The sequence below is a fragment of the Scyliorhinus torazame genome, chromosome 10, assembly GCF_047496885.1.
Source record: "Scyliorhinus torazame isolate Kashiwa2021f chromosome 10, sScyTor2.1, whole genome shotgun sequence".
Lineage (NCBI taxonomy): Eukaryota > Metazoa > Chordata > Chondrichthyes > Carcharhiniformes > Scyliorhinidae > Scyliorhinus > Scyliorhinus torazame.
This window is the reverse complement of record NC_092716.1, coordinates 62,121,833-62,149,279: the sequence shown is the minus strand read 5'-3', so window position 1 is coordinate 62,149,279 and position 27,447 is coordinate 62,121,833. Positions and strand designations below refer to the sequence as shown.

At 44.7% G+C, this 27,447-nt stretch overlaps 1 protein-coding gene across 3 annotated transcripts in view; it reads right to left on the bottom strand.

Moving 5' to 3' along the window:
- phkb (phosphorylase kinase, beta) overlaps window positions 1-27,447 on the bottom strand; it is a 447,849-nt gene that overhangs the window by 7,678 nt on the left and 412,724 nt on the right. For all 3 annotated transcript variants that reach the window (XM_072518193.1, XM_072518192.1, XM_072518194.1), the window contains 5 exons: window positions 26,270-26,472; window positions 13,611-13,745; window positions 5,985-6,114; window positions 4,138-4,245; window positions 825-965 (listed from right to left, as the gene is read on the bottom strand). In XM_072518193.1, coding sequence (XP_072374294.1) covers window positions 825-965; window positions 4,138-4,245; window positions 5,985-6,114; window positions 13,611-13,745; window positions 26,270-26,472 — 717 coding nt within the window. The remainder of the gene's footprint in view (window positions 1-824; window positions 966-4,137; window positions 4,246-5,984; window positions 6,115-13,610; window positions 13,746-26,269; window positions 26,473-27,447) is intronic.

Below are 27,447 nucleotides of genomic sequence, written 5' to 3'. Positions count from 1 at the left end.
CATTGATTCACAAGAACAGCTCAAGGCCATCAGCTTGGGATACAGAGACCACAAAGGCATGACATGTCACCCAGAAAAGGACGCTGCCAAGAAATTCACCACAGAAAGAGAAGGGGGATATTCTTTTATCTATAGATTTTATCTTAACTACTGGGCTTGACCATAACTTCCACTGGAAAAGTTAAAAACCTGATGTTGCACGGAGTGAGACAATATGAGTTCATTGCCAGAAACCTCCATTGACTGCAGTGAACCAACAAAGAATCCTCAGGCCTGCAGTGCTTCCAGATATTAGCTTGGCAATTTATAATAAATGTGACTATTTGAACTTTGTAAAGATCTAAATACACCCTACATCTTTTTGTAGTCATCAGTTCTTGTGCATGTGAGGGTTTTTGCAATTAAATTTTGTATGTAGAGAAAATAAGCACTTATTCTTTCTCTTAATTTAAACTTAGAAGAAAGCCTGACTTGTGTCTGTTCTTGACAGTCACAGCACTGAAGGGGTTAAAACACTTCCTTCTTTAAAGCATACCTTGTTGGGGTTAATCAAGAGGTAGAAAAAAGGTGAACCATCCCACCATTTTCCCCCCATCTGTAATAGCTATTTTGTGGTTAGGACCTGCATTTTGTACAATTTTTAAAACTAGTGCAGAGCATCATGGAAATCTTGCACTCTTACACCAAACACAGTTTGAGCTTAAAATTCCAAAGCCTTTTACATGAGTTGTGCCGATTTGGGGGAAATTACAGCAAAACAACAGAGCAATCAAGCTGAAACACCAGGCCATAATGCCTATAAATATAAAGTACGTTTTGCTCACCTTAACCTCAATGTTCTCGAGTCTACTTTTGTCTCTCTTAAATTCATCAAAACCATCTTTCACCAGTTTGTCCAAATTCACTTCAGCTTCAAATTCCAGCTCCGGGTTGCGTTCCAACACTACAGAAACGACCATAAGCAACTGCAACAAAAAATACAAAATGCGGTTTACAATACATCCAGATATATTGTTCATAAAGAATTCATTTCATAGAATCCCTACGGTGCAGAAGGCCATTCGGCCCATCGAGTTTGCACCAATCCTTCGAAAGACCACTCTACCTCGGCCCAGTCCTCCACCCAACCTTTGGACACTTAGGAGCAATTTGGCATAGCCTAGCCTGCACATCTTTGGACTATGGGAGGAAACCGGATCACCCGGAGGAAACCCACGCAGACACGGGGAGAAATGTGGAAACTCTATACAGACAGTAACTTGAGGTCATAATCAAACCTGGGTCTGGGAAGGATAAAGGGGGCCCACGCCCATATCTAGGTGGATCCCTGGGGCTTTGAGGCAGCAGTTCTAACCACTGGACCACCATCTAAGCTATTTCTCCAAGGATTTACTCGAGGTGATTCATGTAGAACTCAAACGAGAGAGACAATGGGAACACATGGTAGGGTAGAAATGAACGACTGGTTTATTACGGTGTACACAAAATCACGAACCTAGTACGTCTCTCCACAAGGGCCACCCTCTCTAACCTGCACCCAGTTCAGGGTTTTCATAGAGTAGTTTCCTCTTGTCAAGGGGAAACCCCACCCCCAATTACCGGGGAAGCTCAGACTCAGCTGTGCAAGGGGGAAATCAGATGGAGCACAGTCCTTGGCACCCCACAACCTGATTGTCTTCTGCTCCAGGGATTTATCCTTACTCGAGTCTCCCATACAAGATTCTCGAGCCACTGATGACAGAAGAGTAGCTGAAGTGATTCATCAATGCCTGCCTTATTGTTTCTTCTTCAGAGTTTGAGGTGACTGCCTCCAAGACTAAAAATCCCTATCTAATCTTTACAATGGGTTGGTGGGAAGCATGTGCGGAGGGAAAGGGTGCCTGTTGATGCCGGATGTCAATCCAGTATTCAGGTCACTGTCTGAATCTAACCCTTTTGAGTCAGAAATGGAAGGACCAGCAATAAGTCACAATTTATGTTGTAAATAGCTAGTTCAAAATTCACATGTTTTAGCATATAACCTTTAGTTTAGAAATTAAAGTTTGACCAGTAGAGCATGGGGTACCAGGTTGAGAAACTGTTGAAAGCTCCCATTAGGTAAATGCAATTCAATCAAGTCTGCAGTTTATTATACTTAAAAGCTTGGGCCTGTTGTCTAAAGAGGTTGACATCTAGAAAGGTAAGATCATATACAGCAGGTGGGCCTACTTGGCGAAAGAATGAGGGACGTAGGGCGGAATCTACTCTCTCTGGTGGCGAGCTTGGAAATGGAAATGGCATTCAATTAGGTGTGTACCTGAACCGTTCCACCTCTCTCTCCCCACCCCCCCCTCCCAGAATTAAATTCTGGGCAGGAAGGCTCATGGTCCACCTTCTGCCTGGCCACCAATTGAGGTCTTGAAGTGGCCAATTAATGACCAGTTAAGGCTCTCATCCTGCAGTTGCTGGTATTCACCCAGCTGCAGATGGGCCTGTCACCATATGACAGGCAAAGCAGTTTTTCACCTCCGTCTGGGCAGAGTGGGGGAGTGGTGGGTGGGTGGGGGGGGGGGGGGGGGGGGGGGGGGGGGGGAATGAGATGGGGGAGATCCCTCAATCAAAGTCCCTCAGTGCCTGATTGAGGTCATCGGGAAGGGACGGCCCACTGAGAACCGGCCCGATAATAAAAAAGGAAGGATTGCTAAATCTTTATAAAACACTTGTAAACTCTCAGCTGCAAAACCGTGAGTTCTGGGCATACTTCAGGAAGGATGCCAAAGCCTTGGACTGGGTGTAGAAGAGATTTACTAGAACGGCACCAGGGTTGAGAGGTTTCAGCTATGTATGGATTGGAAAAGCCAGGGTTGATTTACTTGTGGCTGGAAAGGTTAAGAGGTAGAGGTATTCAAAAACATGAGCAGTTTAAACAAAGCTAAGAGTAACTATTTCCAGTGGCAGAAAGACCGTAACCAGGGGGGCATAGATTAAAGGTAACTAGCGAAATAACCAGAAGCGACACATGGACCAATTTTTCTAAGTAGCAAGCTGTTGCGATCTGGAATGAACGATCTGAAAGGCTGGTGAAAGCAGATTCAGCAGTAACATTCAAAAGTGCATTGGGTAAAGATTTGAAGGGAAAATATTTAGAACGCTATGGGGAAAGCTCTGGTGAGTGTGATTACAGACTTACCAAAATGCTGGCAAAGGTATGGTGGGCTTCCTTCTGGGCTGTATTAGTCTATGATTTTATTATATATGCAGCTGTCCAACAATATATAGCATGACACTTTTGCAACAGGTAACGAGCATTGCAGAACAATGTCCTCAAAATTCTAAATCTACGGGCTGGATTATAGGCACCCCAGTGTAAATGTTGGGAGGTCAGCCCACCTCTTCTGAGCTGGCTTGCCCTGCTTTATGTAATAGTCCTTTTTTTCCCCCAATTCTTTTTTTCCCAATCAAGGGGCAATTTAGCCTGGCCAATTCACCTACCCTGCACCACATAATTAGTATGAGGTGGGACTTCCATCCATCTCCAGGAGGCCCTATCATAGAGTTACTGGACAATAGGAACCTAGCATCTCTGCACACCGGCAGTGGTCATTGTTGACAGAAGGAGGAGGTGGCATTCAGCAATGGACCCGCACATTCAGGTACAGCCGAGAACCAGGTGAAGAAGGTGGTGGCATGTTGGACAGGGAAGTGGGATAGCGTGATCATGGGGAGGGGCCTCCAATTGGCACCCTCACTCTTTAACTGGCCGGCAGTCTGCAAGGTTAAGCCTGCTGGGGCTGCCCGTTGAGTGCCAGCCTCTTTCACTTAAATCAAAGCAGCAGCGGAATGAGGCCCTTAATTGGGGATTCCTTGCCCATTAGTGGCTCGGGTTGGGTCACAGGTGATTGGTCCATCTGCGCCTCTCCCACTGTTTGTAAAATTGGGGTGCTGATGGACGGCTGACGGGGCATAATTTAAGGGGCCCCCTGCCTGCTTTGCTGCCTGTGGGTGGTTCTTGAAATTCAACCCTTTCTCCAGTTTGATTTCAAGAATTTATTTTGTACATTTACGCAGCATATTCCCACTTGCTTCAGCAAACACAATGTATAATTGTGAAAATGTTGAAAATTTGGGATGGGCTTAAAATAAGATGTTGATTAGCACCTCAACAATGATCTGTCGATATTCAGGCTTGACAATGTCCTGCAAAGTGTCTTCTACGAGGAGAGAAAAGTTCATCTCATACATGGTCATATCTGACAAAGTCGGTTGCTATAGAAACAAACACATAAGTTAGAGCAGAACTGTTGCTGATGAAAAGCAATGTAATCTTCAATACACTTATAAATCCAAGTATGCTTTCTCAACTTTACTAAAACTCTCATATTATCACACTATTAGCGAGCTGCCCAATGCAATTACTGTAGATGCATACTAGAAATGTAATCAATATCGCCACATTTTTATTCAAATCTTTCAAAGAGCAGTATTTTTAGATTAAATATAATGCGTTAACGTTACTACAGCATTTATTTATGCAACACTTTACTTGATAATGATAAAATATACATTCCATAATATCCAAGTAATTCTTGGACACAAGGTATGTTTGCAGACACTGGTTGAAGGTCTGTTTATAAATAATTTCTGATAGTTTTCAAATACTCTAAGTTAAAAGAATGGATTTTCAATTCAATCGGAGCATCTCTAAGTTTTCAAATGAAGAAAAGCTATTTACCGGTTACTGTAGTTATCAATCATTAGTTGTCAGAAGTTATCATAGAATCTTGGAATTTACAGTGCAGAAGGAGGCCATTTGGCCCACTGAGTCTGCACTGGCCCCTGGAATGAGCACCCCACCCAAGTCCACACCTCCACCCCATCCCTGCAACTCAGTGACCCCACCCTGCCTTTTTGGACACTAAGGGCAATTTATCATGGCCAATCCACCTAACCTGCACATCTTTGGACTGTGGGAGGAAACCGGAGCACCCGGAGGTAACCCATGCAGACACGGGGAGAACGTGCAGCCTCCCACAGACAGTGACCCAGCGGGGAATCGAACCTGGGACCCTGGAGCTGTGAAGCAACTGTGCTAACCACTGTGCTGCCATGCTGCCTATCAGTAGTTACTAATCAGAGCAATATTCATAATGATCTCTGAAAAATATTAATTTTACATAACTGTTATCAGAATGAAGTCAAATAACTTAGCAGAATGAAGTTAATTATTTGTGGATTTGTTAAAAACACAATCGGGCAGATCTGGGACAGGACGGTGGAGATGAGGCCATGATGAGATTAGCCATGATAGAATTGAATGGTGGAACAGACCCGAGAAGATAAATTACCTATTCTGGCTTCTAGTTTTTATGTTCTAAGAAAGAACTATTCTGTCTGATTCCACCTTCCAGCTCTTGGTCTGTAGCACAAGCACATCACAAGCACAAATCTGGTGTTCTTGATTAATAAGGGGATCAGGGGTTATGGGGAGAAGGCAGGAGAATGGAGGATGAGAAGCCTATCAGCCATGATCAAATGGCGGAGCAGACCCAATGGGCCGAATGGCCTAATTCTGCTCCTATATCTTATGGTCTCCCTCTGGAGTTACATTACTGCCTCAGGTTACATTTGCCAGCTGGGAAAATCAGATAAATCAGTTAGGTAGTGATTCTATTTGTTTAATTACTGCTGAGATTTTTCACCAGAAGTGACAAGATATAGAACACGTCCATCCCAAAATGAGACAGATATACTCTAATGAGATGAAATTATAGTATTAAATTACAAAACTTGTTTTGTGTCATTTGTGCCATTGCAACATTTGATGCTGAGATGCAGACATATTCTAGGTGCTCTGGTTGCTAGGAATGTGGAGAGGCCCTTTCAGAATTCAATGGACGTCTTTGCAACGCAGGGTACTGGATGGTATAAACATGGATGGAGAGGTTTGTTGAAGGTTTGATTATTAAATGAAAATGTTGCAGGCCAATGTCATAATATGTGATTACTTGGGGCAGATGTTTTCCGGTCACCATGATGCCTTCGGGAGTCCTTTCCAGAATCTGCCATACTCTGTCGTAGAAACCCTTTGGAGTACGGTTCAAGGAGCCATCAAGATGGCGCTTGTTCATCCATGCCCTGCAGTAAAAATAAGTTGAGTACTCTTTCCTCATTTAACAAAATATACATAAAATATAAATTGTAGCCATGAATGGAATATACAATATTGTAAAGTGATCATTTTGACATGAAGCAAAGGAATTTAGTGGAAGTTCATCACCATCTTTACAAATAAAACAGTCCTCCAGAAATTCTTAAACTTGCGGTCTAAATGTGACTTCTGCCTTTGAAACAATTGAAACTTTACCAAGATAGGTGCTCAGTGAGTTTGAAATTATGTTAGCAAGTTGAAAAATACAAAGGATGATTTGATGCTGACCTTTCACTTTTTCAAACAGATATAAAAACAAGCTCAGCTTAAGGGAGTGAAGATTTCCTCTGTCTGCTGCCTGGGAGGGTTTTCTCGAAATGAGACTGGGCAGTCAATCCTGCCTACTGTAGGCACAAGCTAATTGGCAGTTTTACTTAGAGGTCACAGGATGGCTAGAAAAATAATACAAAAGGGGTGTTTTTCTGAAGATAACGAGAAGATACATTGTCAATATTTGCGGGTGGCATGGTTTGATGACCAATTGTCAGTGTTCACTGTCATTGCACCTCTCAAACTTCAAAACACAGCACAAATGCAAATCTTGAAGTTACGGACAGCCACTCAGTACTCCATTGCTCTCTGTGCCACTCGAGATCAGCAATCATTGAAATCAGTGAGAATTTCCCTTTTTCAGCCTGTTGGAAATCCACTGAAAAATAATTCAGAATTCCAGTTCCGAAGAAGTCATATTGGACTCGAAACGTTAACCCTGTTTCTCTTTCCACAGATGCTGCCAGACCTGCTGAGCTTTTCCAGCATTTTCTGTTTTTAGGCCTCGGGAGAATAGGGCTCTGACATACTTAAATGAGCCTGATGGCTCACTTAAATATGTAAATCATTAGATAGTGCGAAACTTTCCGAGCGTCGTAAATCTCGTGAGAGGCCTCTTGTGAGATTTAATGGCCATGTCGCGTCACTGAGTCTGGCACGACAAGGCCGTTTGATCGCGCGCCAGAATATTTCCAATTCCACCATCGTTGAATCCCCCACAATCAACATCCTGGGGGTTACCATTGATCAGAAACTGAACTGGACCAGCCATATTAATACTGTAGCTACCAAGGTAGGTCAAAGGCTAGGAAGACTGGTACAAAAGGTGAAGTCACATGGGATCAGAGGAGAGCTGGCAAGTTGGATACAGAACTAGCTTGGACACAGAAGACAGAGTATAGCAGAAGTGTACTTTTCTGAATGAAAGGCTATGACTAGCGACGTTCCACAGGGATCAGTTCTATGGCCTTTGTTGTTCATGGTGTATATAAATGATTTGGAAGAAAATGTAGCAGACAGACGACACAAAAATTGGTGGAGTTGCAGATAGTGAAGAGGATTGTCAGAGGATACAGCAGGATATAAACTGGTTGGAGTCTTGGGGGGGAGAAATGGCAGATGGAGTTTAATCCGGACAAGTGTGAGGAAATGCACTTTGGAAGGTTCAATGCATGTCGGAATTACACAATAAATGGTAGAACTCTTGCGAGTACTGACAGGCAGAGATCTGGGCATGCATGTCCACCGATCACTGAAAGTGTCAACGCATGTGGATAAGGTGGTCAAGAAGGCATACGGCATGCTGGCCTTCATCGGTCAGGACATTGAATATAAAAATTGGCAAATCATGTTGCAGCTGAACAGCACCTTAGTTAGGTCTCATTTGGAATATTGCGTACAATTCTGGGTGCCACACTACCAGAAGGATGTGGATGCTTTGGAGAGGGTACAGAAGTGGTTTACTCGGATGTCGCCTGGTATGGAAGATAGATAAACTCGGTCTGTTCTCACTGGAAAACAGAGGTGAAGAGGCGACCTGATAGAGGTCTACAAGATAATGAGTGGCATGGACAGAGTGGATAGTTAGATGCTCTTTTCTAGGGTAGGAGAGTCAAGTACTAGGGGACATAGGTTTAAAGTGCGTGGGGAAAAGTTTAGAACAGATGTGCGAGGCAAGTATTTTTACACAGGGGTTGGTAAATATATGGAACGAGCTGCCTAGGGAGGTGGTGGGAGCAGGTACGAAAGCGGCATTTAAGGGACATCTAGACAAATATATGAATAGGTGGGAATGGAAGGATACGGACTCCGTAATTACAGACGGTTTTAGTTTAGGCAGGTACCATGGTCGGCGCAGGCTTGGAGGGCCGAAAGGGCCTGTTCCTGTGCTGTATTGTTCTTTGTTCTTGAATCCTAAGGCAAGTAACTCACCTTCTGACCCCTCAAAGCCTGTCCGCCATCTACAAGGCACAAGTCAGGAGTGTAATGAAATACTCTCCATTTGGCTGGATGAATGCAGCTGTAACAACACTCAAGAAACTCAACACCATCCAGGACAAAGCAGTCCGCTTGATTGCTCCCCCTTCCACAAACATTCAAACCCTCCACCACCAACAGTCAGTGGCAGCTATGTGTACCATCTACAAGATGCACTGCAGTAACTCACCAAGGTTCCTTAGACAGCACCTTCCAAACCCACAATCACTACCATCTAGGACAGGAGCAGTAGATTCCTGGAAACTCCACCACCTGGAGGTTCCCCTCCAAGTCACTCACCACCCTGACTTGGAAATATATCGCCGTTCTTTCACTGTCGCTGGGGCAACATCCTGGAACACCCTGCCTAATAGCACAGAGGGCATACCTACACCTCAAGGACTGCAGCGGTTCAAGAAGGGAACTCACCATCACCTTCTGAAGGGCAACTAGGGATGGGCAATAAATGCTGGCCGAACCAGCGGCATCCACATCCCGTAAATGAATTTAAAAAAAAACTTCACCACCTATGAATGTCCCAATTGTTCTCTGTAAAAGATTTTATAAGTAATTTTATTTTAGTGCTGCTTTTCCCTCCTTGTTTGGGGATCTGTGTCCTTTAATGTGATTGGCTGCTTGGAAAGCTTGATGACATTACTGCAGCTCTACACTGGATATGTCCCAGACAAAAATGCTGCAATGTTGCAATACAGCTGGAGACCAAAAGCATCTATTTGACACAGTTATCGCTAAATATCTCAGTGAGGCTTATTTTGAGGTTAGAATCAAATGCCCTTGCTTTGCCACTGTCCGGGGCAGAGCAGAAGGAACTCTGTTAATTCTCGAAACGTGAACTGCGGATTTTGACAGGGTAAGTTCAAAATGGAAAGAGTTCTATCTTCTACCAGCATATGTTGAATACATAAGTTAAAAAAATATTTACAAGAAGGTAAAGACGAGGTTGACGAGAAAAGGTGTAATGTAGTATAAAAGAGTCTTACAACACCAGGTTAAAGTCCAACATGTTTGTATCAAACACTAGCTTTCGGAGCAGTGCTCCAGAGCAGAGCTCTGAAAGCTAGTGTTTGAAACAAACCTGTTGGACTTTAACCTGGTGTTGCAAGACGTCTTACTGTGCTCACCCCAGTCCAACGCCGGCATCTCCACATTGTAGTTTTAAAGGGAGACTTTTAATGTTATGTATAGCTAATGTGAGTTTGTGTTAAGATATTGCATTCCTCTGAAATCATTGAATTCTCCTAGAGTAAGAAAAGCCGGACAGAAAATACCCAGTCAGGCATCAGAATGGTGAAAACCCAATCATTCTCGCATGGCAGTGACCAGATTAATAAAAATTGCTTTGATCAGCAGCAGGAAAAAAATTGGGAGCAGAACTCCTGTGGATAATTTCCAAACTTACTTGAATCCCTGACCAGCACTGAAAAATCCTCATGTGAGTGAAACATTGAAATAAGTAGTGCAGAGTGTGTGCGCCCGGGTGATTGTTGTGAAGCAGTTTATGAGCAATACCATTTATATAGGAAGCAAATCATATACCGGAGTCTTGTGTACATTGTTTATTTATGCAATGGATGAACTGCTGAAATATCCACTAATTGTACAACACTGGGGTTTGCAATCTCAGCAGAGCGCTTTGTAGCTTAACAATTTTTGTTCAAAAAAATCATTCTCCTTCCAGCCACAAGGAGACTTTAGGCTGCAGAAGACAAAATTAATTTGCCTAATTTTCTACCTTTAATTTGGCCACCTGTATCATCTAAAATCTAATTCAGTCTCACTTTACAGAGATCTAGATGCTATCATTTTTAAGGTGTTAAATGTGAGGCTGAAGGCTTATGTTCTAATGCTGCTGTTATTTTTATAACTCTTAAATTCATTTCCACAATATTGCGGTATAAATTTTCTGCAATTTGCTGTTCCAGAGTTAAGCATATGTAACTCAATGGTGCGATTAAAATTGCCAGAAGTTCCGACATCAGATTGTTTCAGTATTCAGATTATAAATTAATGAATTAAAATCCCACATATTAATTTTCAACTCAATTGTTGCGTACCTACATTCAGTTCAGCTAGATGTCACAGCTTTAACAAATTAGATTTTGGGCCCTATTCTCCGGAGAAATGTCTAAGTGAATTTGTGGCGGGTTTTTCAGGGAATTTCCCGCCGGCTCTGCTGGCATGTTCCCCACCACAATTCATAATAATAATAATCTTTATTATTGTCACAAGTAGACTTATATTAACACTGCAATGAACGTACTGTGAAAATCCCCTATCGCCACACCCCGGCGCCTGTTCAGGTACACAGAGGGAGAATTCAGAATGTCCAATTCACCTAACAAGCACGTTTTGGAGCTTGTGGGAGGAAACTGGAGCACCCGAAGGAAACCCACACAGACACAGGGAGAACATGCAGACTCCGCACAAACAGTGACCCAAACGGGCACTGTGAAGCAGCAGTGCTAACCATTGTGCTACCGTGCCGCCCAACGACACTTCGTCACTCATTTGGGCTCTGGGGAGTTTCTCACCGGTTTAGCCCACACTTTGATTTTTTTTAGCACTGGGGTGCTGAACTCAGAGATCGGGCCACCATTTTGAAAGGATGCCCCGGTCTCTCAGTGAGCTTACACCCCCTACCTATGGGCAATGTCATCACCCACACACATGGACACTACCTCACACCCCCCAAATGAGGACACCCCGCTATGGGATCCCTGGGGGTTCCCCCTCTCCAGGTCGCCCCAAGCTCCCTTACAGGACCCCCTCCCTCTAGGACCCTAACCCATCACCCCTCCAACTTCCCAAACGTCCTTCCTTACCTGTCCTTCCCTCCCCCACCCTTCAAACCCCCCTCCATCCTCATTTCATGGGCATGGTCCCCCTCACCTCCTAGCCTTGGCAGTGCCACCCTGGCACTCAGGCACCCTTGCACTGCCACCTTAGCACTCAGGCAGTGCTCCTGCTAGCTTGACAGTGCCATCCAGGCACCTTGGCAGTGCCAAGGTGGCAGGCCAAGGTGCCAGTTGGACAATGCCAAGGTGCCCACCAGCAGGAGGGCCAGGGAGCCACCCTGCACTTACCCTGACCATCCAGGGGTCTCCGATGGCCTGGGAGACCCCCCGGGTGCTGATCCGCCTAATCCAGCACTGATCGGTGCCCAGCTGCAGCCTCCCTGGGGACGCAGGAGATTCGATCCTGGACAGGTAGGTCGTAAGTAGGTTTACAATCTACTTCCAGGAGCAGCGTTTCGTCACTCCCATTTGAAGCGGAGTTCCGACTCCGACGCTTCACAGGACTTTGGTGAATCTGGCGAGGCGCGGAAGCTGTCGGGAGACTCGCTGGAGGCCTCTCCCAGGATTCTCCAGTCATTTTGTGCTCTCACTGGAGTGCCACGCGGCCAGAGGATCGTACCTGAAGTGAGCTTGTGGGTCCCCCATACTTTCCACCCATGGGCCAATGTCATCCCCCCAAACGCATGGGCACTACCCCACATTCCCCCCCCACCAAGTGAGGACATCCTGCTATGGAGTACCTGGGGGTCGCTCCTCTTCAGGTCCCCCACACCCTCTTATGGGCCCCTGTCCTTCCAGGACCCCCACCCGTCACCCCCCAAACTCCCTGAGGCCACTACTTACCTGCCCTGCACCCCATTCCTTGATAACTCCCTCCACCATCCTTTCATGGGCATGGCCCCCCTCAGCCTGAGTATTGGCAGAGCCCCCTGACATCCAGGCAGCCTTGCACTGTCACCCTGGTACTGTTTCTGCCAGCTTGGCAGTGCCAGGGGGAGAGCCAGGGAGCCAACCTGCACTGACCCTGACCACCCAGGGGTCTCCGATGGCCCTGGAAATGTCCCCGTGTGCCCTTCCATCTGGTCCACGTTTGTGTGGACCAGTGCTGAACTGCGCTCGGTTGTGGCCTCACTGGGGAGGCAGGTAGATTCCCGGAGGCCGGTGGATATCGGGTAATGTCGCCAAAGTCGGTTTTAAATCGACTTTGGCGCTCGCTGATTGGTCCCACCCCCTTTTGGGCGGGATCCTTACTCCGACGCAACGCAGGACTTGGGTGGATCCCGCGAGGCGTGAAGACTGCCGGTAAGCCCACGAGAAGCCTCTCCTCAGATTCACCGGCCGTACTGCGCTCGAGCGCAACATGGTCAGTAGACTGTGCCCTATCAGTTGAAAAGAATCGATCTAGAATGGGGCTATAATCATAGAATTTACAGTGCGGAAGGAGGCGATTCAGCTCATCAAGTCTGCACCAGCCTGTGGAATCAGCACCCTACCCAAACCCACACCTCCACCGTATCCCCATAATTCAGTAACCCCACCTAACCTTTTTGGACACTCAGGGCAATTTAGCATGACCAATCCACCTAGCCCACACATCTTCGGACTTTAGGAGGAAACCGGAGCACCCGGAGGAAACACACGCAGACACGGGGAGAACGTGCAGACTCCACACAGACAGTGACCCAAGCTGGGAATCAAACCCAGGTCCATGGCACTATGAAGCAACAGTCCTAACCACTGGGCTACCATGCCACCCCACTGTGCTACCGTGCCACCCCACTGTGCTACCGTGCCACCCCACTGGGCTACCGTGCCACCCCACTGGGCTACCGTGCCACCCCACTGGGCTACCGTGCCGCCCCTAGGCTGACAATGCAGGTTCAAAATATATTTAATGGGCAATTTTATCCAAATCATGGCCTTGAAGAACAGACCCAGTAATTATAACCCCATTTTTTGAAACTTTAAACCCTCATTAATTCAAAACAATTTTACATGGTAAAGCAAGAAAGAATGTCCATATATACAGCGCTTTTCATGACTTTCAGACTCCCAAAGCACTTTACAGACAATGAAATAATGTTTAAGCAGTGTGACCATTGTGGCAATGTAGGAAGTCATGATGTTGAATTTGCACACAAGATCGCTCAAACTGCACGAAGATAAATGACCAATGTTGGTTGAAGGATAAGTATTGGCCAGGACACAGGGGGAACATTTTTGATCTACTTTGAAAAATATCATGGAATTTTCTATATCCACCTTTGTGATCAGGAGGGACCTTTGTTTAATCGCACATCTGAAAGACCTTGCATCCCAACAGTATTTAACTGAAATGTTACTTAATTCATTCAGAGTACCTTTCATGTTGGTCAAGCTGCAGAGTATCCAACAGAAGCTTTTTAACTTCACTTGGTGACATCTCGTACACGTAATCAGTGGATAGATCCTCACCTCGAATCTTCAGTTCATGTTTCATAGCATGGATGATCCATCTGAAGTGGAAGCATAAAAAACATTGAAAATTTACAAAATGAAAGGAGACCGTTGTGGTGTTCTTTGTGATTCTGTTAGCAGGATGGATGTCGTAGTGTTCACAAAGACCACAGAAACTAAGTTCATTAACAAAACTAATATTTATTTGCGCTACTTGTTAAAGCTCGACCACTTACTCCTACAGTAAACAATAATCTATTAATCTACAATCTATACTCCACTAACATTAGTCTCTACGTTCTATCTATAACTGTACTCTGATCTCTCTCACTACTCCCATGCCCTCCTCTCCAGCCTTCTCCCAAAAGTCTGGGAGTCAGTGCTTTATCTTGGTCTGCAGCTAGCTCCATCTAGTGGTTAATTATGATATGACATTAACCCTTTGTATTCTGAATATTTCCCATAATGTCACAACCGTGCGGCCCTCCATGCTTGGTAGGGCTCAAAGAAGAGCTATCTCACCCAATCCCACTTTCCAACTCCTGGTCTGTTGCCCAGTAGGCTACAATGCAGACATTTCTGCGCATTTTCCAATGCAATGAATTTTCTGAATCTACTACCATCTCAGGCAGTGAAATTTAGAATCTACCAGCCTCTGGGTGAAAAACATTCTCCTCAACTCTCCTCTGATTCTTCGACCAATTACTTCACATCTATGCCCTTCTGGTTATTTATCGCTCTGCTCAGGGAAACTGATTGTTCCTATCTACCCCATCTAGGTCACTCATAATTTTATGCACTTCAATTAAATCTCTCTGTTTCTTATGTTCATAATTCTTATGATGAACACTACACCCCTGTATGCTTCACCCAATGCCGGTGTCTATGTAGTTACATTGTGTACCTTGTGTTGCCCTATTATGTATTTTCTTTTCTTTTCATGTACTTAATGATCTGTTGGGCTGCACACAGAAAAATACTTTTCACTGTACCTCGGTACACGTGACAATAAATAAATCCAAATCCAAATGTTCCAAAAAAAGTAATCATAGTCTATCCAATCTTTCCTCATAGCTAAAACTCCATTCCTGGCAACGTGCTTGTAAATCTCTTCTGTACCCTGCTAGTGTGATCACAGCTTTCTTGTAACACAGAACATATTTTAGTAAATGTGAAACTTTGAAATGTTGATGCTCAGAGAGACTTTGGAGGACTCATACAAGGAACACAGAATATTTGCATGCAGGCACAACAAGCACTTAGGAAGGCAACTGGCATGTTGGCCTTTATCGCAAGGGGATTGCAGTGGGAGAATAAGAAGGTCTTGAAATGTTAGTATTGGGCTTTGGTGGGATCACACCTGCGCGCAACTATGGTCTCCATATTCAAACAAGGAGATCCAAGTCGAGTATCCTTTATCCGCACATACGAAAACCGAACACATCCAAAACCGACACTTCTTTGAACCTCATCAACCTTTACCGTGAGACGTCTGTGATTTGAGGCGACACAAACTAGAGAATCCAACGTGCGATAAACACTCATAGGACACAGGGTAGGGTACAAAGAAAGAGGTTTATTAAGATACACTACTAAACACCCAGGCCCCGAAGGGTCACCATCACCAAACTGCTCTCAGGCCAGTGGTTGCAGCAGAGGTTGTGGCTGGGGGATTCGTGGAATTTGGGTGCTGGCGGCGGGCGCTGGCAATTCTTGGAGGTGGCTGCGGATGTGGTCCACATGGTGGTTAGATTCTCGGCCCAATGACCATATGGAGTAAGATATTGGCCTTGTTTGGCGTAGCACGATCCCCAAGATCCACGTGGCTCCATCGCCAAAATTCCGAACGTAGATGCCATCCCCAGGAGTGAAACTGCAGAGCAGACTCCGATGCCCCACGTTGGCTTTGGACCGCTTTTGACCCTGCTGGAATTTCTTCCCCATGTCCAGAATGACCAAGTTTAGCCACATCTAGAATTGGGGCAACTGGGGGTGCCATCACACTGTGCAGTTATTGGTAGGGGTCCTACTTGCAGCCGTAGACATAGTATGCCCTGTCACGAGGGGACAGAACGATCTGGAGGGGCGGCAGGCAGGCTGGTCGTCTTAGGCCTGGATGTCTGTCTGGGTACCCATGCTCCGCGGATTTGTCCCTGTGCTCCACGGTTGTTCTGTGGCGGAGGCCACTATCTTTTGGGCGGGCAACCCACTGCCAGATCTCCCGGTCCTCCGGCCGGGATGGATCTTGGCAGCGTCTTCCAATGTGCCCGAGATTCAATGTCATCTCTTGAAACTCTCAGACTCCTAGTTCCGCGCTCTCATGGGAGACGGCAATCTTAATTGCCCGCTGCAAAGTCAGATGGATTTTGGTCATCAACTTTCTCTGCTTGGTGCCGTCCCAGGTCCCGCAGACAAAATGGTCGCAAAGGGATTCACTCACGGTCGGTCTGAACCCACAAGTCTCAGCCAGCTTCCTTAAACATGCCAAAAAAAAATTGCTGTTTGATTCATCTTGGGCGCGGGTGTCTGTGTGGAAGTGGAATTGGTGAACAATGAGTGGTGATTTTGGATTTAAGTGGGTTTTCTACCAAGGCTACCAAAGCTGCAAAAAAACGGTAGGCAGGAGTGTCCGGCTGTCTCAAGTTTTTGATAAATGCATAGTTGGCCCGCCAACTGCCATTAGTGCAGGGTCATGGTCTGCCATTCATCTTCAATTATGGCGTTGGTCTGAAAAAAAATTGCATTCCCTCTATATATTGAGCCCAATCATTGTTACTCAAGTCGAAGGCCTCCAGCTTTCCTATACAAGATATATAGGTCAGCTTAGGGAGGCCTCTTGCGGCTCAGATGAGGTGGTCCGGGTGTGGAACACGCTCTGCCAGCGGCAACTTCACTTCAGTCTTGTCGCCAGAGTAGAATCGGAGGGGCGGGAAACATCATAGGACGCACGAGGCAGGCGTTGGAGGAGCCCCTAGGGCTGAGGGAGGTGCTGGATAGTATCAGGGATATGAAGTGGGGGAAGGCCCCTGGGCCGGATGGGTACCCGGCAGAATTTTAGAAGGAATTTGCGGCGGACCTGGCACCACATCTGTTGTGGGAATTTAATGAAGCACTGGAGAAGGGGGAGTTGCCAGAGACGATGAAGCAGGCAGTAATCATACTAATCCCCCCAAAAAGGAAGGATCCAATGGAATGTGGGTCGTATAGACCCACATCACTATTCAACACGGATGTGAAAGTATTGGCTAAGTTGTTGGCGGGGAGGATGGAGGATTGTGTCCCGGGGGTGGTTGCAGAAGATCAAACAGGCTTAGTGAAGGGCAGGCAGCTCGCGAGTAACAGAAGACGGCTGTTGAATGTGGTGATGAATCCGTCAAGAGCTCTGGTATGGAGGTGGTGGTGTCCATGGACGCGGAGAAAGCATTTGATCGGGTGGAGTTGAGGTACTTGTTCGAAGTTTTGGGAAGGTTTGGGTTTGGGCCAAGATTTGTGGCATGGGTGCGGTTGCTGTATGTGGTGCCAAGAGCGAGGGTGAGGACGAATGATATGAGCTCACGAAGCTTTGACTTACACAGGGTAATGAGGCAGGGGTGCCCGCTGTCGCCGCTGCTGTTTGCACTGGCCATAGAGCCATTGGCGATGGCTCTCAGGGGGTCGGCAGAGTGACAGGGGATAATGAGGGGACAGCGGGAGCATCGGGTATCACTCTATGCCGATGACCTCTTGCTGTATGTTTCGGGTCCGTTGGAGAGTATGGGAAGGATTATGGGCCTGTTGGGGAGGTTTGGAGGGTTCTCGGAATACAAGCTGAATGTAGGGAAAAGCGAGGTATTCCCGGTGAATGAGCTGGGACGGCTGGCTAATTTAGGGGGGATGCCATTTACGGTAGCGCGGCGTAGGTTTTGGTACTTCGTCATTCAGGTAGCGAGGGAATGGCAGGGCTCCATAACTGGAACTTAACGAAGCTGGTGGAGGAGGCCAGGGAGGATCTTAAGAGGTGGGATATACTGCACCTAATGTTGGCGGGGAGGGTCCAAGTGGTGAAAATAAATATTCTGCCGAGGTTCTTGTTTATCTTTCAGGCTCTCCCGATCTTTATACCAAAGGCCTTTTTTCGGAAAGTGAACACAATCATCTCTGGCTTTGTATGGGCGGGAATGGTGCCGATGGTGGGGAGGACCCTGCTACAGAGGCAGCGGGGGTTTGACGTTGCCAAAGTTGCTTCATTATTATTGGGCGGCGAATGTGGACAAGGTGCGGTGGTAGTGGGAAGGAGAAGGGGTAGAGTGAGTTAGGATGGAGGAGGAATCTTGTAAGGGGTCTTGTTTGAGGGCCATGGTGACGGTAGCATTGCCAATGGCTCCGAGTAAGTATTCAGGGAGCCCAGTGGTGCAGTTCACGGTGAAGATATGGAATCAGCTGAGGAGGAATTTTAGGGTGGAAGGGATGTCGGTGCTAACGCCGCTGTGCGAGAATCATGGGTTTGAGCCGGGGGGGATGGATAGTGTATATCGGAGGTGGAGGGAAGTGAGGCTGGTCAAGGTGAGGGATTTGTATTTGGAGGAAGGGTTCGCCAGTCTGTATTTGGAGGAAGGGTTCGCCAGTCTGGAGGAGCTAACGGAGAGGGTACAGCTGCCGAGGGGTAGTGAGTTCAGGTTAGGGACTTTGCACGAAAGGTATGGAAGGGGTTCCCTAGATTGCCGGGATACACCCGGCTGGAGCAACTGCTGCTTCTGGATGTGGAAGCGGAGAGAAGAATTGGGGATACATATAAGTGGCTGGGGGAGCAGGGAGGCGGGTGGTGAAGATCAAGGAGAAATGGGAAGCGGAGTTGGGAATGGAGATCAATTGGGGAGTATAGAGTGAGGCACTGCGAAGGGTAAACGGGACCTCCTCTTGTTCAAGGATGAGCCTGATACAGTTTAAGGTGGTGCACAGGGTGCATATGACTCGGGCGAGAATGAGTGGGTTCTTTCAGGGGGTAGCAGATGAGTGTGAGAGGTGTGGGCGGGGGCCAGCGAATCATGCGCACATGTTTTGGGGTTGTGAAAAATTGGGAAGATTCTGGGCGGGTGTGTTCGCGGTCTTAGCCAGGATAGTGGAGGAAGGAGTGGACCCGGATCCTTTGGTGGCGATATTTAGGGTTTCAGAGAAGCCGGAGCTCATGGAGAGCAGAAAGGCCGATGTCTTGGCCTTTGCCTCTCTGATTTCACGGCGACCAATTTTGCTTGGGTGGCGGTCGGCATCGCCACCGGTGGTAGCAGCATGGTTGGGTGACCTGTACGACTTCCTGCAGTTAGAGAAGATAAAGTATGAGTTAAGGGGCTCAGTAGGGGAGTTTGAGAAAAGGTGGGGGATGTTTGTGACCGTGTTTGAGGAACTGTTTGTCGCAGGGGGTGGGGGGTGATGGGGAGGAGGCGGGGTGAAAAGGGAGAAAAATCTGTACAAACCGTATAGTTGATTGTTGGGAAGAATGTTTCCCGGGTGTTTATTTGCTGCACTCTACTTTGATACAAGTTTGAATAAAATGCGTTTAAAAATAAAATCATAGGATGCACGGTAGGATACAAAGAAAGAGGTTTATTAAGATTGTTATGGGCCAGGGTTTAGAGAACCCCAAAGTGTATCATGGAGTTCACCTGACCCACAACTTTTACGAGATTGTGGTATGGGGAGCACACGGCCCACTCGACAGGTGTGGTAGAACAGAAATGGAAAATTTATTTTTTAAAGCAAAACAATGTTTACTCTATGAACTCAAGTTAACCCTCCTAAAACATACAGTGAACACCTTAGCAACCATTAATTCAAATACAACCCCCAAAGACTACAACACTAAGTAATCCTTTAAACTTTCCTTTTAACATCCATATGACTTAAAAACAAAACCTTTAACAGAAGCACATCAGGCTAAAGTCACTACTGAAAACATTTATCATTCTGAATTCACCAAATGATCAAGAGATAGTCTTTTCATGGCAGAGAGATCAACATTACACCTGCTGTGTCTGGCTTCAGCTCCAACACTGAAAATGAAACTAAAACACACCCTGCAGCAAACAGCCTAAAATGAAAGTAAAAAGCTGACAGACAGCCCAGCTCCACCCACTCTCTGATATCACTGCAGTAGTAAACACCCATTTCTTAAAGGTACTCTCACTACAGATATTTATATACATACCCATTTATAAACACCCATTTCTTAAAGGTACTCTCACATGTCAGATACACGACCAAACTCTCACACCCCAAAGGGTCACTCTCCCCAAACTCCACCCAGGCCAAGGTTTTTATACTGTGGAGTCGTCCCTGTTAAGGGGGAAGCCCCCAATTCCCGGGGGGAGTTCATACTCATTATGAGTTAATGGGGACCAGATGGTGCACACTCCTTACTTCCCAGGGGGTCATAACAAAAACCTCACTGACTGTACCCTGTATTTATTATTCAGTGGTACATCCTACTTTTCTAGGCATTTCATTTACTTTAGACTGTAGCTAGCCTAGGCTTCAGCCATGGTAATGCAAGTGTCCCAAGGTGTCCATGAGGTAGTTGAAAACTGAAATTATCTGAAATCTAAAATGCAATTGGACCTAGGGGTGTTGGGTACAGGATACTCGACCTGTAGTTGCAGTGGAGGCCATACAGCCTAGGTTTGTAAGATTAGGACTGGGGGGTTGTCCTTTGATGATGAGTGGCTGAGTAAATTGGACCTATACTCTCTAAAGTTAAGAAAAAGAGGCAATCTCATTGAAACATACAAGATTCTGAAGGAGCTTGGCAGGGTAGATACTTGAGCAGCTGTTTACCCTAACTAAGGAATTTAGAACAGGGGACAAAGTTTAGGGATAAAAGGTTGATCATTTCGGACTGAGATGAGGTGGGATTGCTTCACCAAGAGGGATGTAAATCTTTGGAATTGTCTACCCAGAGGGTTGTGGTTGAAGAACCCCGCTGAAAATAGCCTATCAGTCATAAATCACCTGTCGACCATTACACTATGTTTTCTGACATTGAACCAATTTTGGATCCAACTTGCCACATTCCCTTGGATTCCATGGCCTTTTAGCTTGTTTGACTGGTCTACCTTGACAATAAGCGACTTTCATTTCATTTCAAGTGCATGTCTCTCATCAAGCTGGTCGTTATTTACTCAAAAGTCTCAATCAAGTTAGTCAACCTTCTCATGACAAATCCATGCTGACTGCCTGTGGTTAATGGTTAATTTGTGCCCTTCTAAATGACAATTAAATGTGAAAGCATATACTCACAACAGTGGAGATTAAAGAATACGGCAGAGAATTGACAAAAAGTACCTTACCATCAAAATTAAGCAGCTTTTTAAAGAGTTCATGGAACACTAGCCGACACAACCATACATCAATGTATTTTGATGAGCAGTTTCCATTAAAATATGACTGTATTAGACTAATTTGATGTCAACATTAGAAGCGAAGAAGGAATTGGAAAAAAAAAGTGATTAGCATCTGGTAATTGACACCACGCTGAGGGGGTTGTGCACAGGCAAACTAATGGTGGGGGCACAGAGGTGTTCTATGACAGGGTTGCCCCTGGTGTTATGAGAGGAGTGGGGTAGTTTTTGAGGGGCTTTTTAACTCAGAGGTCTTCAAACCATCTTTAAATATTGGATTGGATTTGTTTATTGTCACGTGTACAGAGGTACAGTGAAAAGTATTTTTCTGCAAGCAGCTCAACAGATCATTAAGTACATGAGAAGAAAAGGTAATAAAAGAAAATACATAATAGGGAAAAGAGAGAGGTTAGTAATAATGTCAGGTTTAGAATTAATTTTTAAAAGATTAGAACGAGTATAAGTTAAGTAAAAAGTTGATCTGTTTGTGAGAGCTCGCAGAGAGTCGCCTCGCTCCGGCGCCATCTTGGTAAAGGTGTAAAATATTGTGCACACCTATAACAGGGCCATCTACAGCTGCGATCTGTCCTACCAAACACTTCCAGGAGAGAGGCCTGTTCTTGGTTCGATAATAAAGGTCACTAACTATTTTTGACTTTGAGCAGCCTCTAGCTTCACAGCTGATTGTTATTGCTAATGAGGAACGGGCCTTGTTAGTTGTGAAAACAGTTGCTTCTCGTGGGTGTGCATGCCATGTCTCAGATGGTGATTATTGCAACACAATTTCAATCAAACTTTGAAGCCTGAACAGCTTGCCTGAACTCTAGAAGCGTCAGCATCATAGAGGCAGCAGCCAACAATCAAATACTCGAGAGATGGGCTTCTGCACTGGAGATATATCCTCAGGAGCATAGGGTAAAAGTGTGGATCAGGGGAGGACACCTGAACATGGTTTCCCTAATGTCCCAGAAGATGCCTGGGGTCTAGGGGCTCTGCTGTGGCCGGGGGGGGGGGTGTGAGTGTGCAAGAGCGAGGTTTTTCAGCACAACTGGCTCGGCGGATGGCACTCTGAGAGAAGGGGAACAGTAAGAATGGGGAGGCTTGGGGAATTTGAGGGTCCGGGGGTGAAAGCCCTAATTGATTTTCGGTCTCTCTCCTGCTCCAATTCCTTTCAGATCTAACAATATGGCTGGTTATACCAGCCACCACTGAGCCACCATTCAGTGTCCCTCCTACCTTAAAACCATCCATCCCTCCAATTCTGCTGAGAATGTATTTACTGCATAGGGAGAAACAGGCTTGTGAGAGAATGCAGTCTTGTTTAACCCCTCCTTTGAAATTACTTCTCATGTCTGATTGCCACTACCTGTTCAGTACATATTCCTGATGCTGCAAGATCTTTCTGTTGATATTGATGCCTTCCAGCACTTTCAGGTGATTGTGTTGGACTTCATCAAATGCTTTAGTATAATTAATATAACAGAGAGGTTGTTTTGCATTTCAATGGCTTTTTCTCCCAAGAAGATCGATTGCATTCCGTGTCCTTTTATCTTCTACAAAGCCACACTGAGTATTTTCTTTCCAACTCTGGTCATTAGGATTCTGATTTACTACACGGCTCATTAGGCTGATTGCTGTATTTTGCATTCCATGTGCCAAGTTTCTTTAGCAAAGCGATAAAAACAGACTTAGATCCTCAGGGATAATGCCAGTGTTGCCAATCTTGTTGGTGATAATAGTTGGCTTTTCAGTTCATTGCTCTCCAGTTGCTTCTCTTTTGTATTTAAACAAACATAAGTATTATTTCCTGGGATGTGGGCATCACTGGCAAGGCAATCTGTTGCCCATCCCTAATTGCCTTACAACTGAGTGACTTGCTGGCATTTCGGAAGGCAGTTAAGAGTCAACCCCTTTGCTGTGGGTCTGTGGTCACGAGTACGCCAGACCAGGTAAGATGGCAGGTTTTCTTCCCTACAGGACATTAGTGAACTAGATGGGCTTTGAAGTTGATGAAAGAAAGGAATAAAGTAAAATGGTCAGAATTGGAATATAACAGACTGAAGCAAAAATAAAAAAGTCCGCAAGAAGTGGAAATAAATTTAAAATTATCCTGAAAGAAAATGTTTTTTGTTCTTGCAGAGATTTATTAGGTCATGTAAGAGGAATATAGGAATTAGGAGCAGAAGTAGGCAATTTAGCCCTTCGAGCCTGCTCCACCATTCAATCAGATCATGGCTAATCTCTTTCTGGTCTCAAAGCCACCTCATTACCTGTTCCCCATATCCCTTTAACCTGTTTTTTTAAAATCAGAAATATATCTACATCCCTCCTGAAACCATTTAATGATTTGGACTCCACTGCACTATGGGGTAGCAAGTTCCACAAATTCACCACCCTCGGTGGGAAGTATTGCCTCCTCATCTTGCCTCTTGTTCTAGATTGCCACACAAGGGGGAACATTTGGTCTACATTTACTTTATCAATCCCTTTCAGTATTTTATATACCTCGATCAGATCCCCTCTCATCCTCTAAACTTCAGCAAGTATAAGCCCAAACTGTTTAATCTCTCCTTATACGCCAACCCCTTCATCGCCAGAATCAATCTGGTGAACCTCCTCTGAATTGCTTCCAATGCCACCACATCCCTCCTCAAATAAGGAGACCAAAACTGGACACAACGCTCCAGATGTGGTCTCACCAACACCTATACGTCTATGCTCCAGTCCTTTTGCAATGAACGCTAACATTCCTTTTGCCTTCTTACATTTTGTACCTACATACACACATTTTGCAATTCATGAACAAAGACACCCAGATGCATCTGCCCAGACGCATCTTGAATCTGCTTTTCATTTAGATAATAATTTGCCTAACTATATTTCGGCCAAAATGGATAAACTCTCACTTATCCCCATTAAACTCCATCTGCCCAATCTTCTAGTCTGACTATATCCATCTGTAAAATCTGTATCTCCGCTTCACTGCCTGCTTCCCCACCTATTTTAGTATCATCCACAAATTTTGCCATGTGCCTCTGTCTTTGCTTGCAGATCATTTTTATCGATTGTAAACAGTTACGGTCCGAAGGCTGAAGCCTGCAGCACCCCACCAGTTAGTTCACCAGCTAGAGAAGGACCAACCCTCTGCTTTCTGTCAGTCAGCCAATCCAATCTGATATTCTACACCCAACCCTCTGCGATCTCACCTTCTAGATCAATCTTTTATGCGGCACCTTGTCAAATGCCTTCTGGAAGTCTAGACATACCATACCCACAGATTCCCCAATATCCACCTTGCTGGTTACGTCCTCAAAGAGCTCGACCAAGTTTGTAAAGCATGATTTACCTTCTAAAAACTATGCTAACAATGGTGGATTGAGCTTTGTCTTTCCAAACGTTCAGTCATCTCCTCCTTAATGATTGATTCCAGCAACTTCCCCACCAGAGGTCAAGCTAACCGGTCTATTGTTTGCTACTTTTTGCTTCTATCAGAGACCATGGTGGAAGCAATGAAGTAATGATGCACTCTCAAAGACGTCTTTAGAAATACGAAAAGGTATTTATTAGTAAGAAAAGCTGTACAGAGGTCAGCAGTCCCCTCGGCTGCCCTAGAAAAACCCACCGGCTGTCTTCATCCCTACATGTCTTCTAGATGTCTTCTGCCCAAGAGAGGACTCCATCCCTGGGTGATTAACCACTCTCAGTCGCAATTGATCCCCCAAGCTAGGTGACCCTCTTCTGCTCTGATGCTCTTAAAGGGACAATCACCACATCTCTCCCTCCTACCTCCATTATACAGTCTTTAATATCTAAGTTACTCAGTCCTACGCTCTAACTAAACAATATACATGAGTGGTAGAGCGGTGTAATTCTGCAATCGGAGATGCTTCCACAGGATCAAAGTTGACAGGAACTGAACTGCAATAATGACTATCTCTTCTGGCACAGGCGATTCATCTCTATTTGCTTCCACAGAGACATCAGTAATGTCAATAACAGGTCGATCAGGTAGTTTGATGCTTACAGCTTCAAAAACATTTTGTGATGGCAACACTGACTGCTGGAGTGACTCTACTGCTCAAGTGGTCCACATGTTTACGAAAGATCTGTCCCTCCATGTCTACTGGGCACGACAATAATCTGGTCTCAGAGAATAATTCCAGGGATCTAGCTTGATCCGTTACTGAAGTTTCATGTCTTGTCAATATACTTAATATGGCTTTTTTATTGTTGCGGTGGAGATGGCTCATTGATGAGATCTTGAGGTTTGCGTTTTTATTGGTAGGCTTTAACTATGAACACTTCCAAATATAGTCTTGCATGGAGCTCTTCCATACAGGATTGTCGCTTTTCCATTTGTGTGACCATTTCATCAATCTTGTTCTGGCACACAATCTCAGTTTCTTTCTTTGTCTAGATTGTTGATTCTGCTGCCAAGTTCAATGTTTTTACCTCTTCAGTTAATTTCTTATTGCCAACCTTCCTTCTTCAAGCTCTTATTCTCCTGATTCAATTCTTCACTAGACTTGTTCTTATTTTCTAGTTGCTCTGTTCATGAAGATCAGCCTATTATACATTGATTGTCTCATTAAGTTCTCCTTCTTAATTTTATTTTGTGAATTGTTGCAACTTTTAAAAAAGGTTTGCTGTCAGTCATTTCAACTTGTTTCAATGTCTTCTCTCGAGCTTTAATTCTTTCTGCTGATTCCTTTATATGTTCAATAGTTCCTAGTCTTTTTTGAAGTCTTTAATTTCTGCGTTTCTTCCGAGGGGAATCACTCATGCTTACTGGACATATACATTTCACAAATGGAACCTTCATTTCTACTTGACTTAACTTCAACCAAACCCTTTTGGTTTCACTGTTGGTCAGGAATGTCTGTGATGAAGCGTTGACTTGTTTCCATTCTGCAATTTTCTCGTTGCCCTTCATGATGTTCAGTTTCCCTCGGGGAAACATGATCAATAATTTGCAGGGCCAAACAGTGTTACGATTAAATAATCTTGGGAAAGTTTAACTAATGGTAATCACTCCTCCAGCAAACTATCAATATCAGTATAAATCACCAGGATTGTACTGTCCCCATGAATACCTGAAACATTAATTTGCAAAACAAATCGCTTCACAATCAATTGTCATGCAACCTCATGTCTTCCATAGTATTTCAATAGCGATTTGCTTCAAAGCCAAATGCTGCACAAATTCAACATACCCGATTCGAAATTTTAGCATGCCCTGAAAGAGTTCTGGAGAATTCGAGATAAGCCAACCAATATGAATGACAAGTTCCTGTTGAAGTACTGCCTCCCTTTCATCATGCTTGGCACATTTAGTGTAGACAATCTTCTTTATGTCTCCTGGAGACAAGGGGTTTGAAATCACCGCCTCCTCATGTCCGAACACCCCTAGCGTCACCTGGCAAATAACAGTGAAGAAAACTTAGTGAGTGAAGCATCTATTCACATAGTACATGTGCACGTTAATATGAGCCTGATTTTTAAAAATAGTGATATAGTCCACATTTTTAAAAAATTGCACAGTAAATTAAAAAATTATAGTAATGTGTACTGTATAACATACATATATATATATAAAATCTGTGCTAAGCAATAAAAGGCGAGAAGCACGACAAAAACTAAAAGTGCAGCATTAAACATGCCAAATTGTTTGCTCACTTTTAGTCTTTACCATTAATAAGATTCCAAATTATTTTACATTGTTTAAAAATTGTGCTCCAGTTTGGGGTGTGAAAGTGTGTCAACACAACAATTTGAATTACAATGGAGATAGCTAATAAGAATACTACAGTAGCACATGCAGTAACATTCCTTCACTCAAGATGCCATGTTGAACATGATGAAAAGCCTCCTCCAGATGCTGTATCAATTTCCTCGTGGCTGTTAACTTTGTTTCTATTATGTGTTACTTTGGTATGTGTTGACAAAAATGCAAAAAATATTTTAGCAAGAAACATATTTGTGAAAATTGAAATTGACCTGTGTGTCCAATATATTGGTGAGAGTTGTTTAAATAGGAGGATATTCAGATTGCAACTCCTTTTTAATATATCTGTGCAAAGTCAAAACCCTTATGAAAGCAGCTGTTATTTAGCCATTTAGCTGCATTGTAAAAGAAAACCCTCCTGTTAAATTAATGATTTTTAGCAAGCCAGGCATATACAAAAAGAAAAACAAACAATTTGCTTCTGGTGTCTTATTCCCCATCCTTTGCATAAAATTATCTAAACATCAGGGGTAATTCAAGTAAAATCAAGGTCCTTGTTCAAATAGGTGACAGCATGACACAATGAGTTAGAACACAGCTTTCATCAATGAAATCTGGACCCGAGTTCAGCTCTCATGGTTGAAAAGAAAGTATCCAATTTCTGTT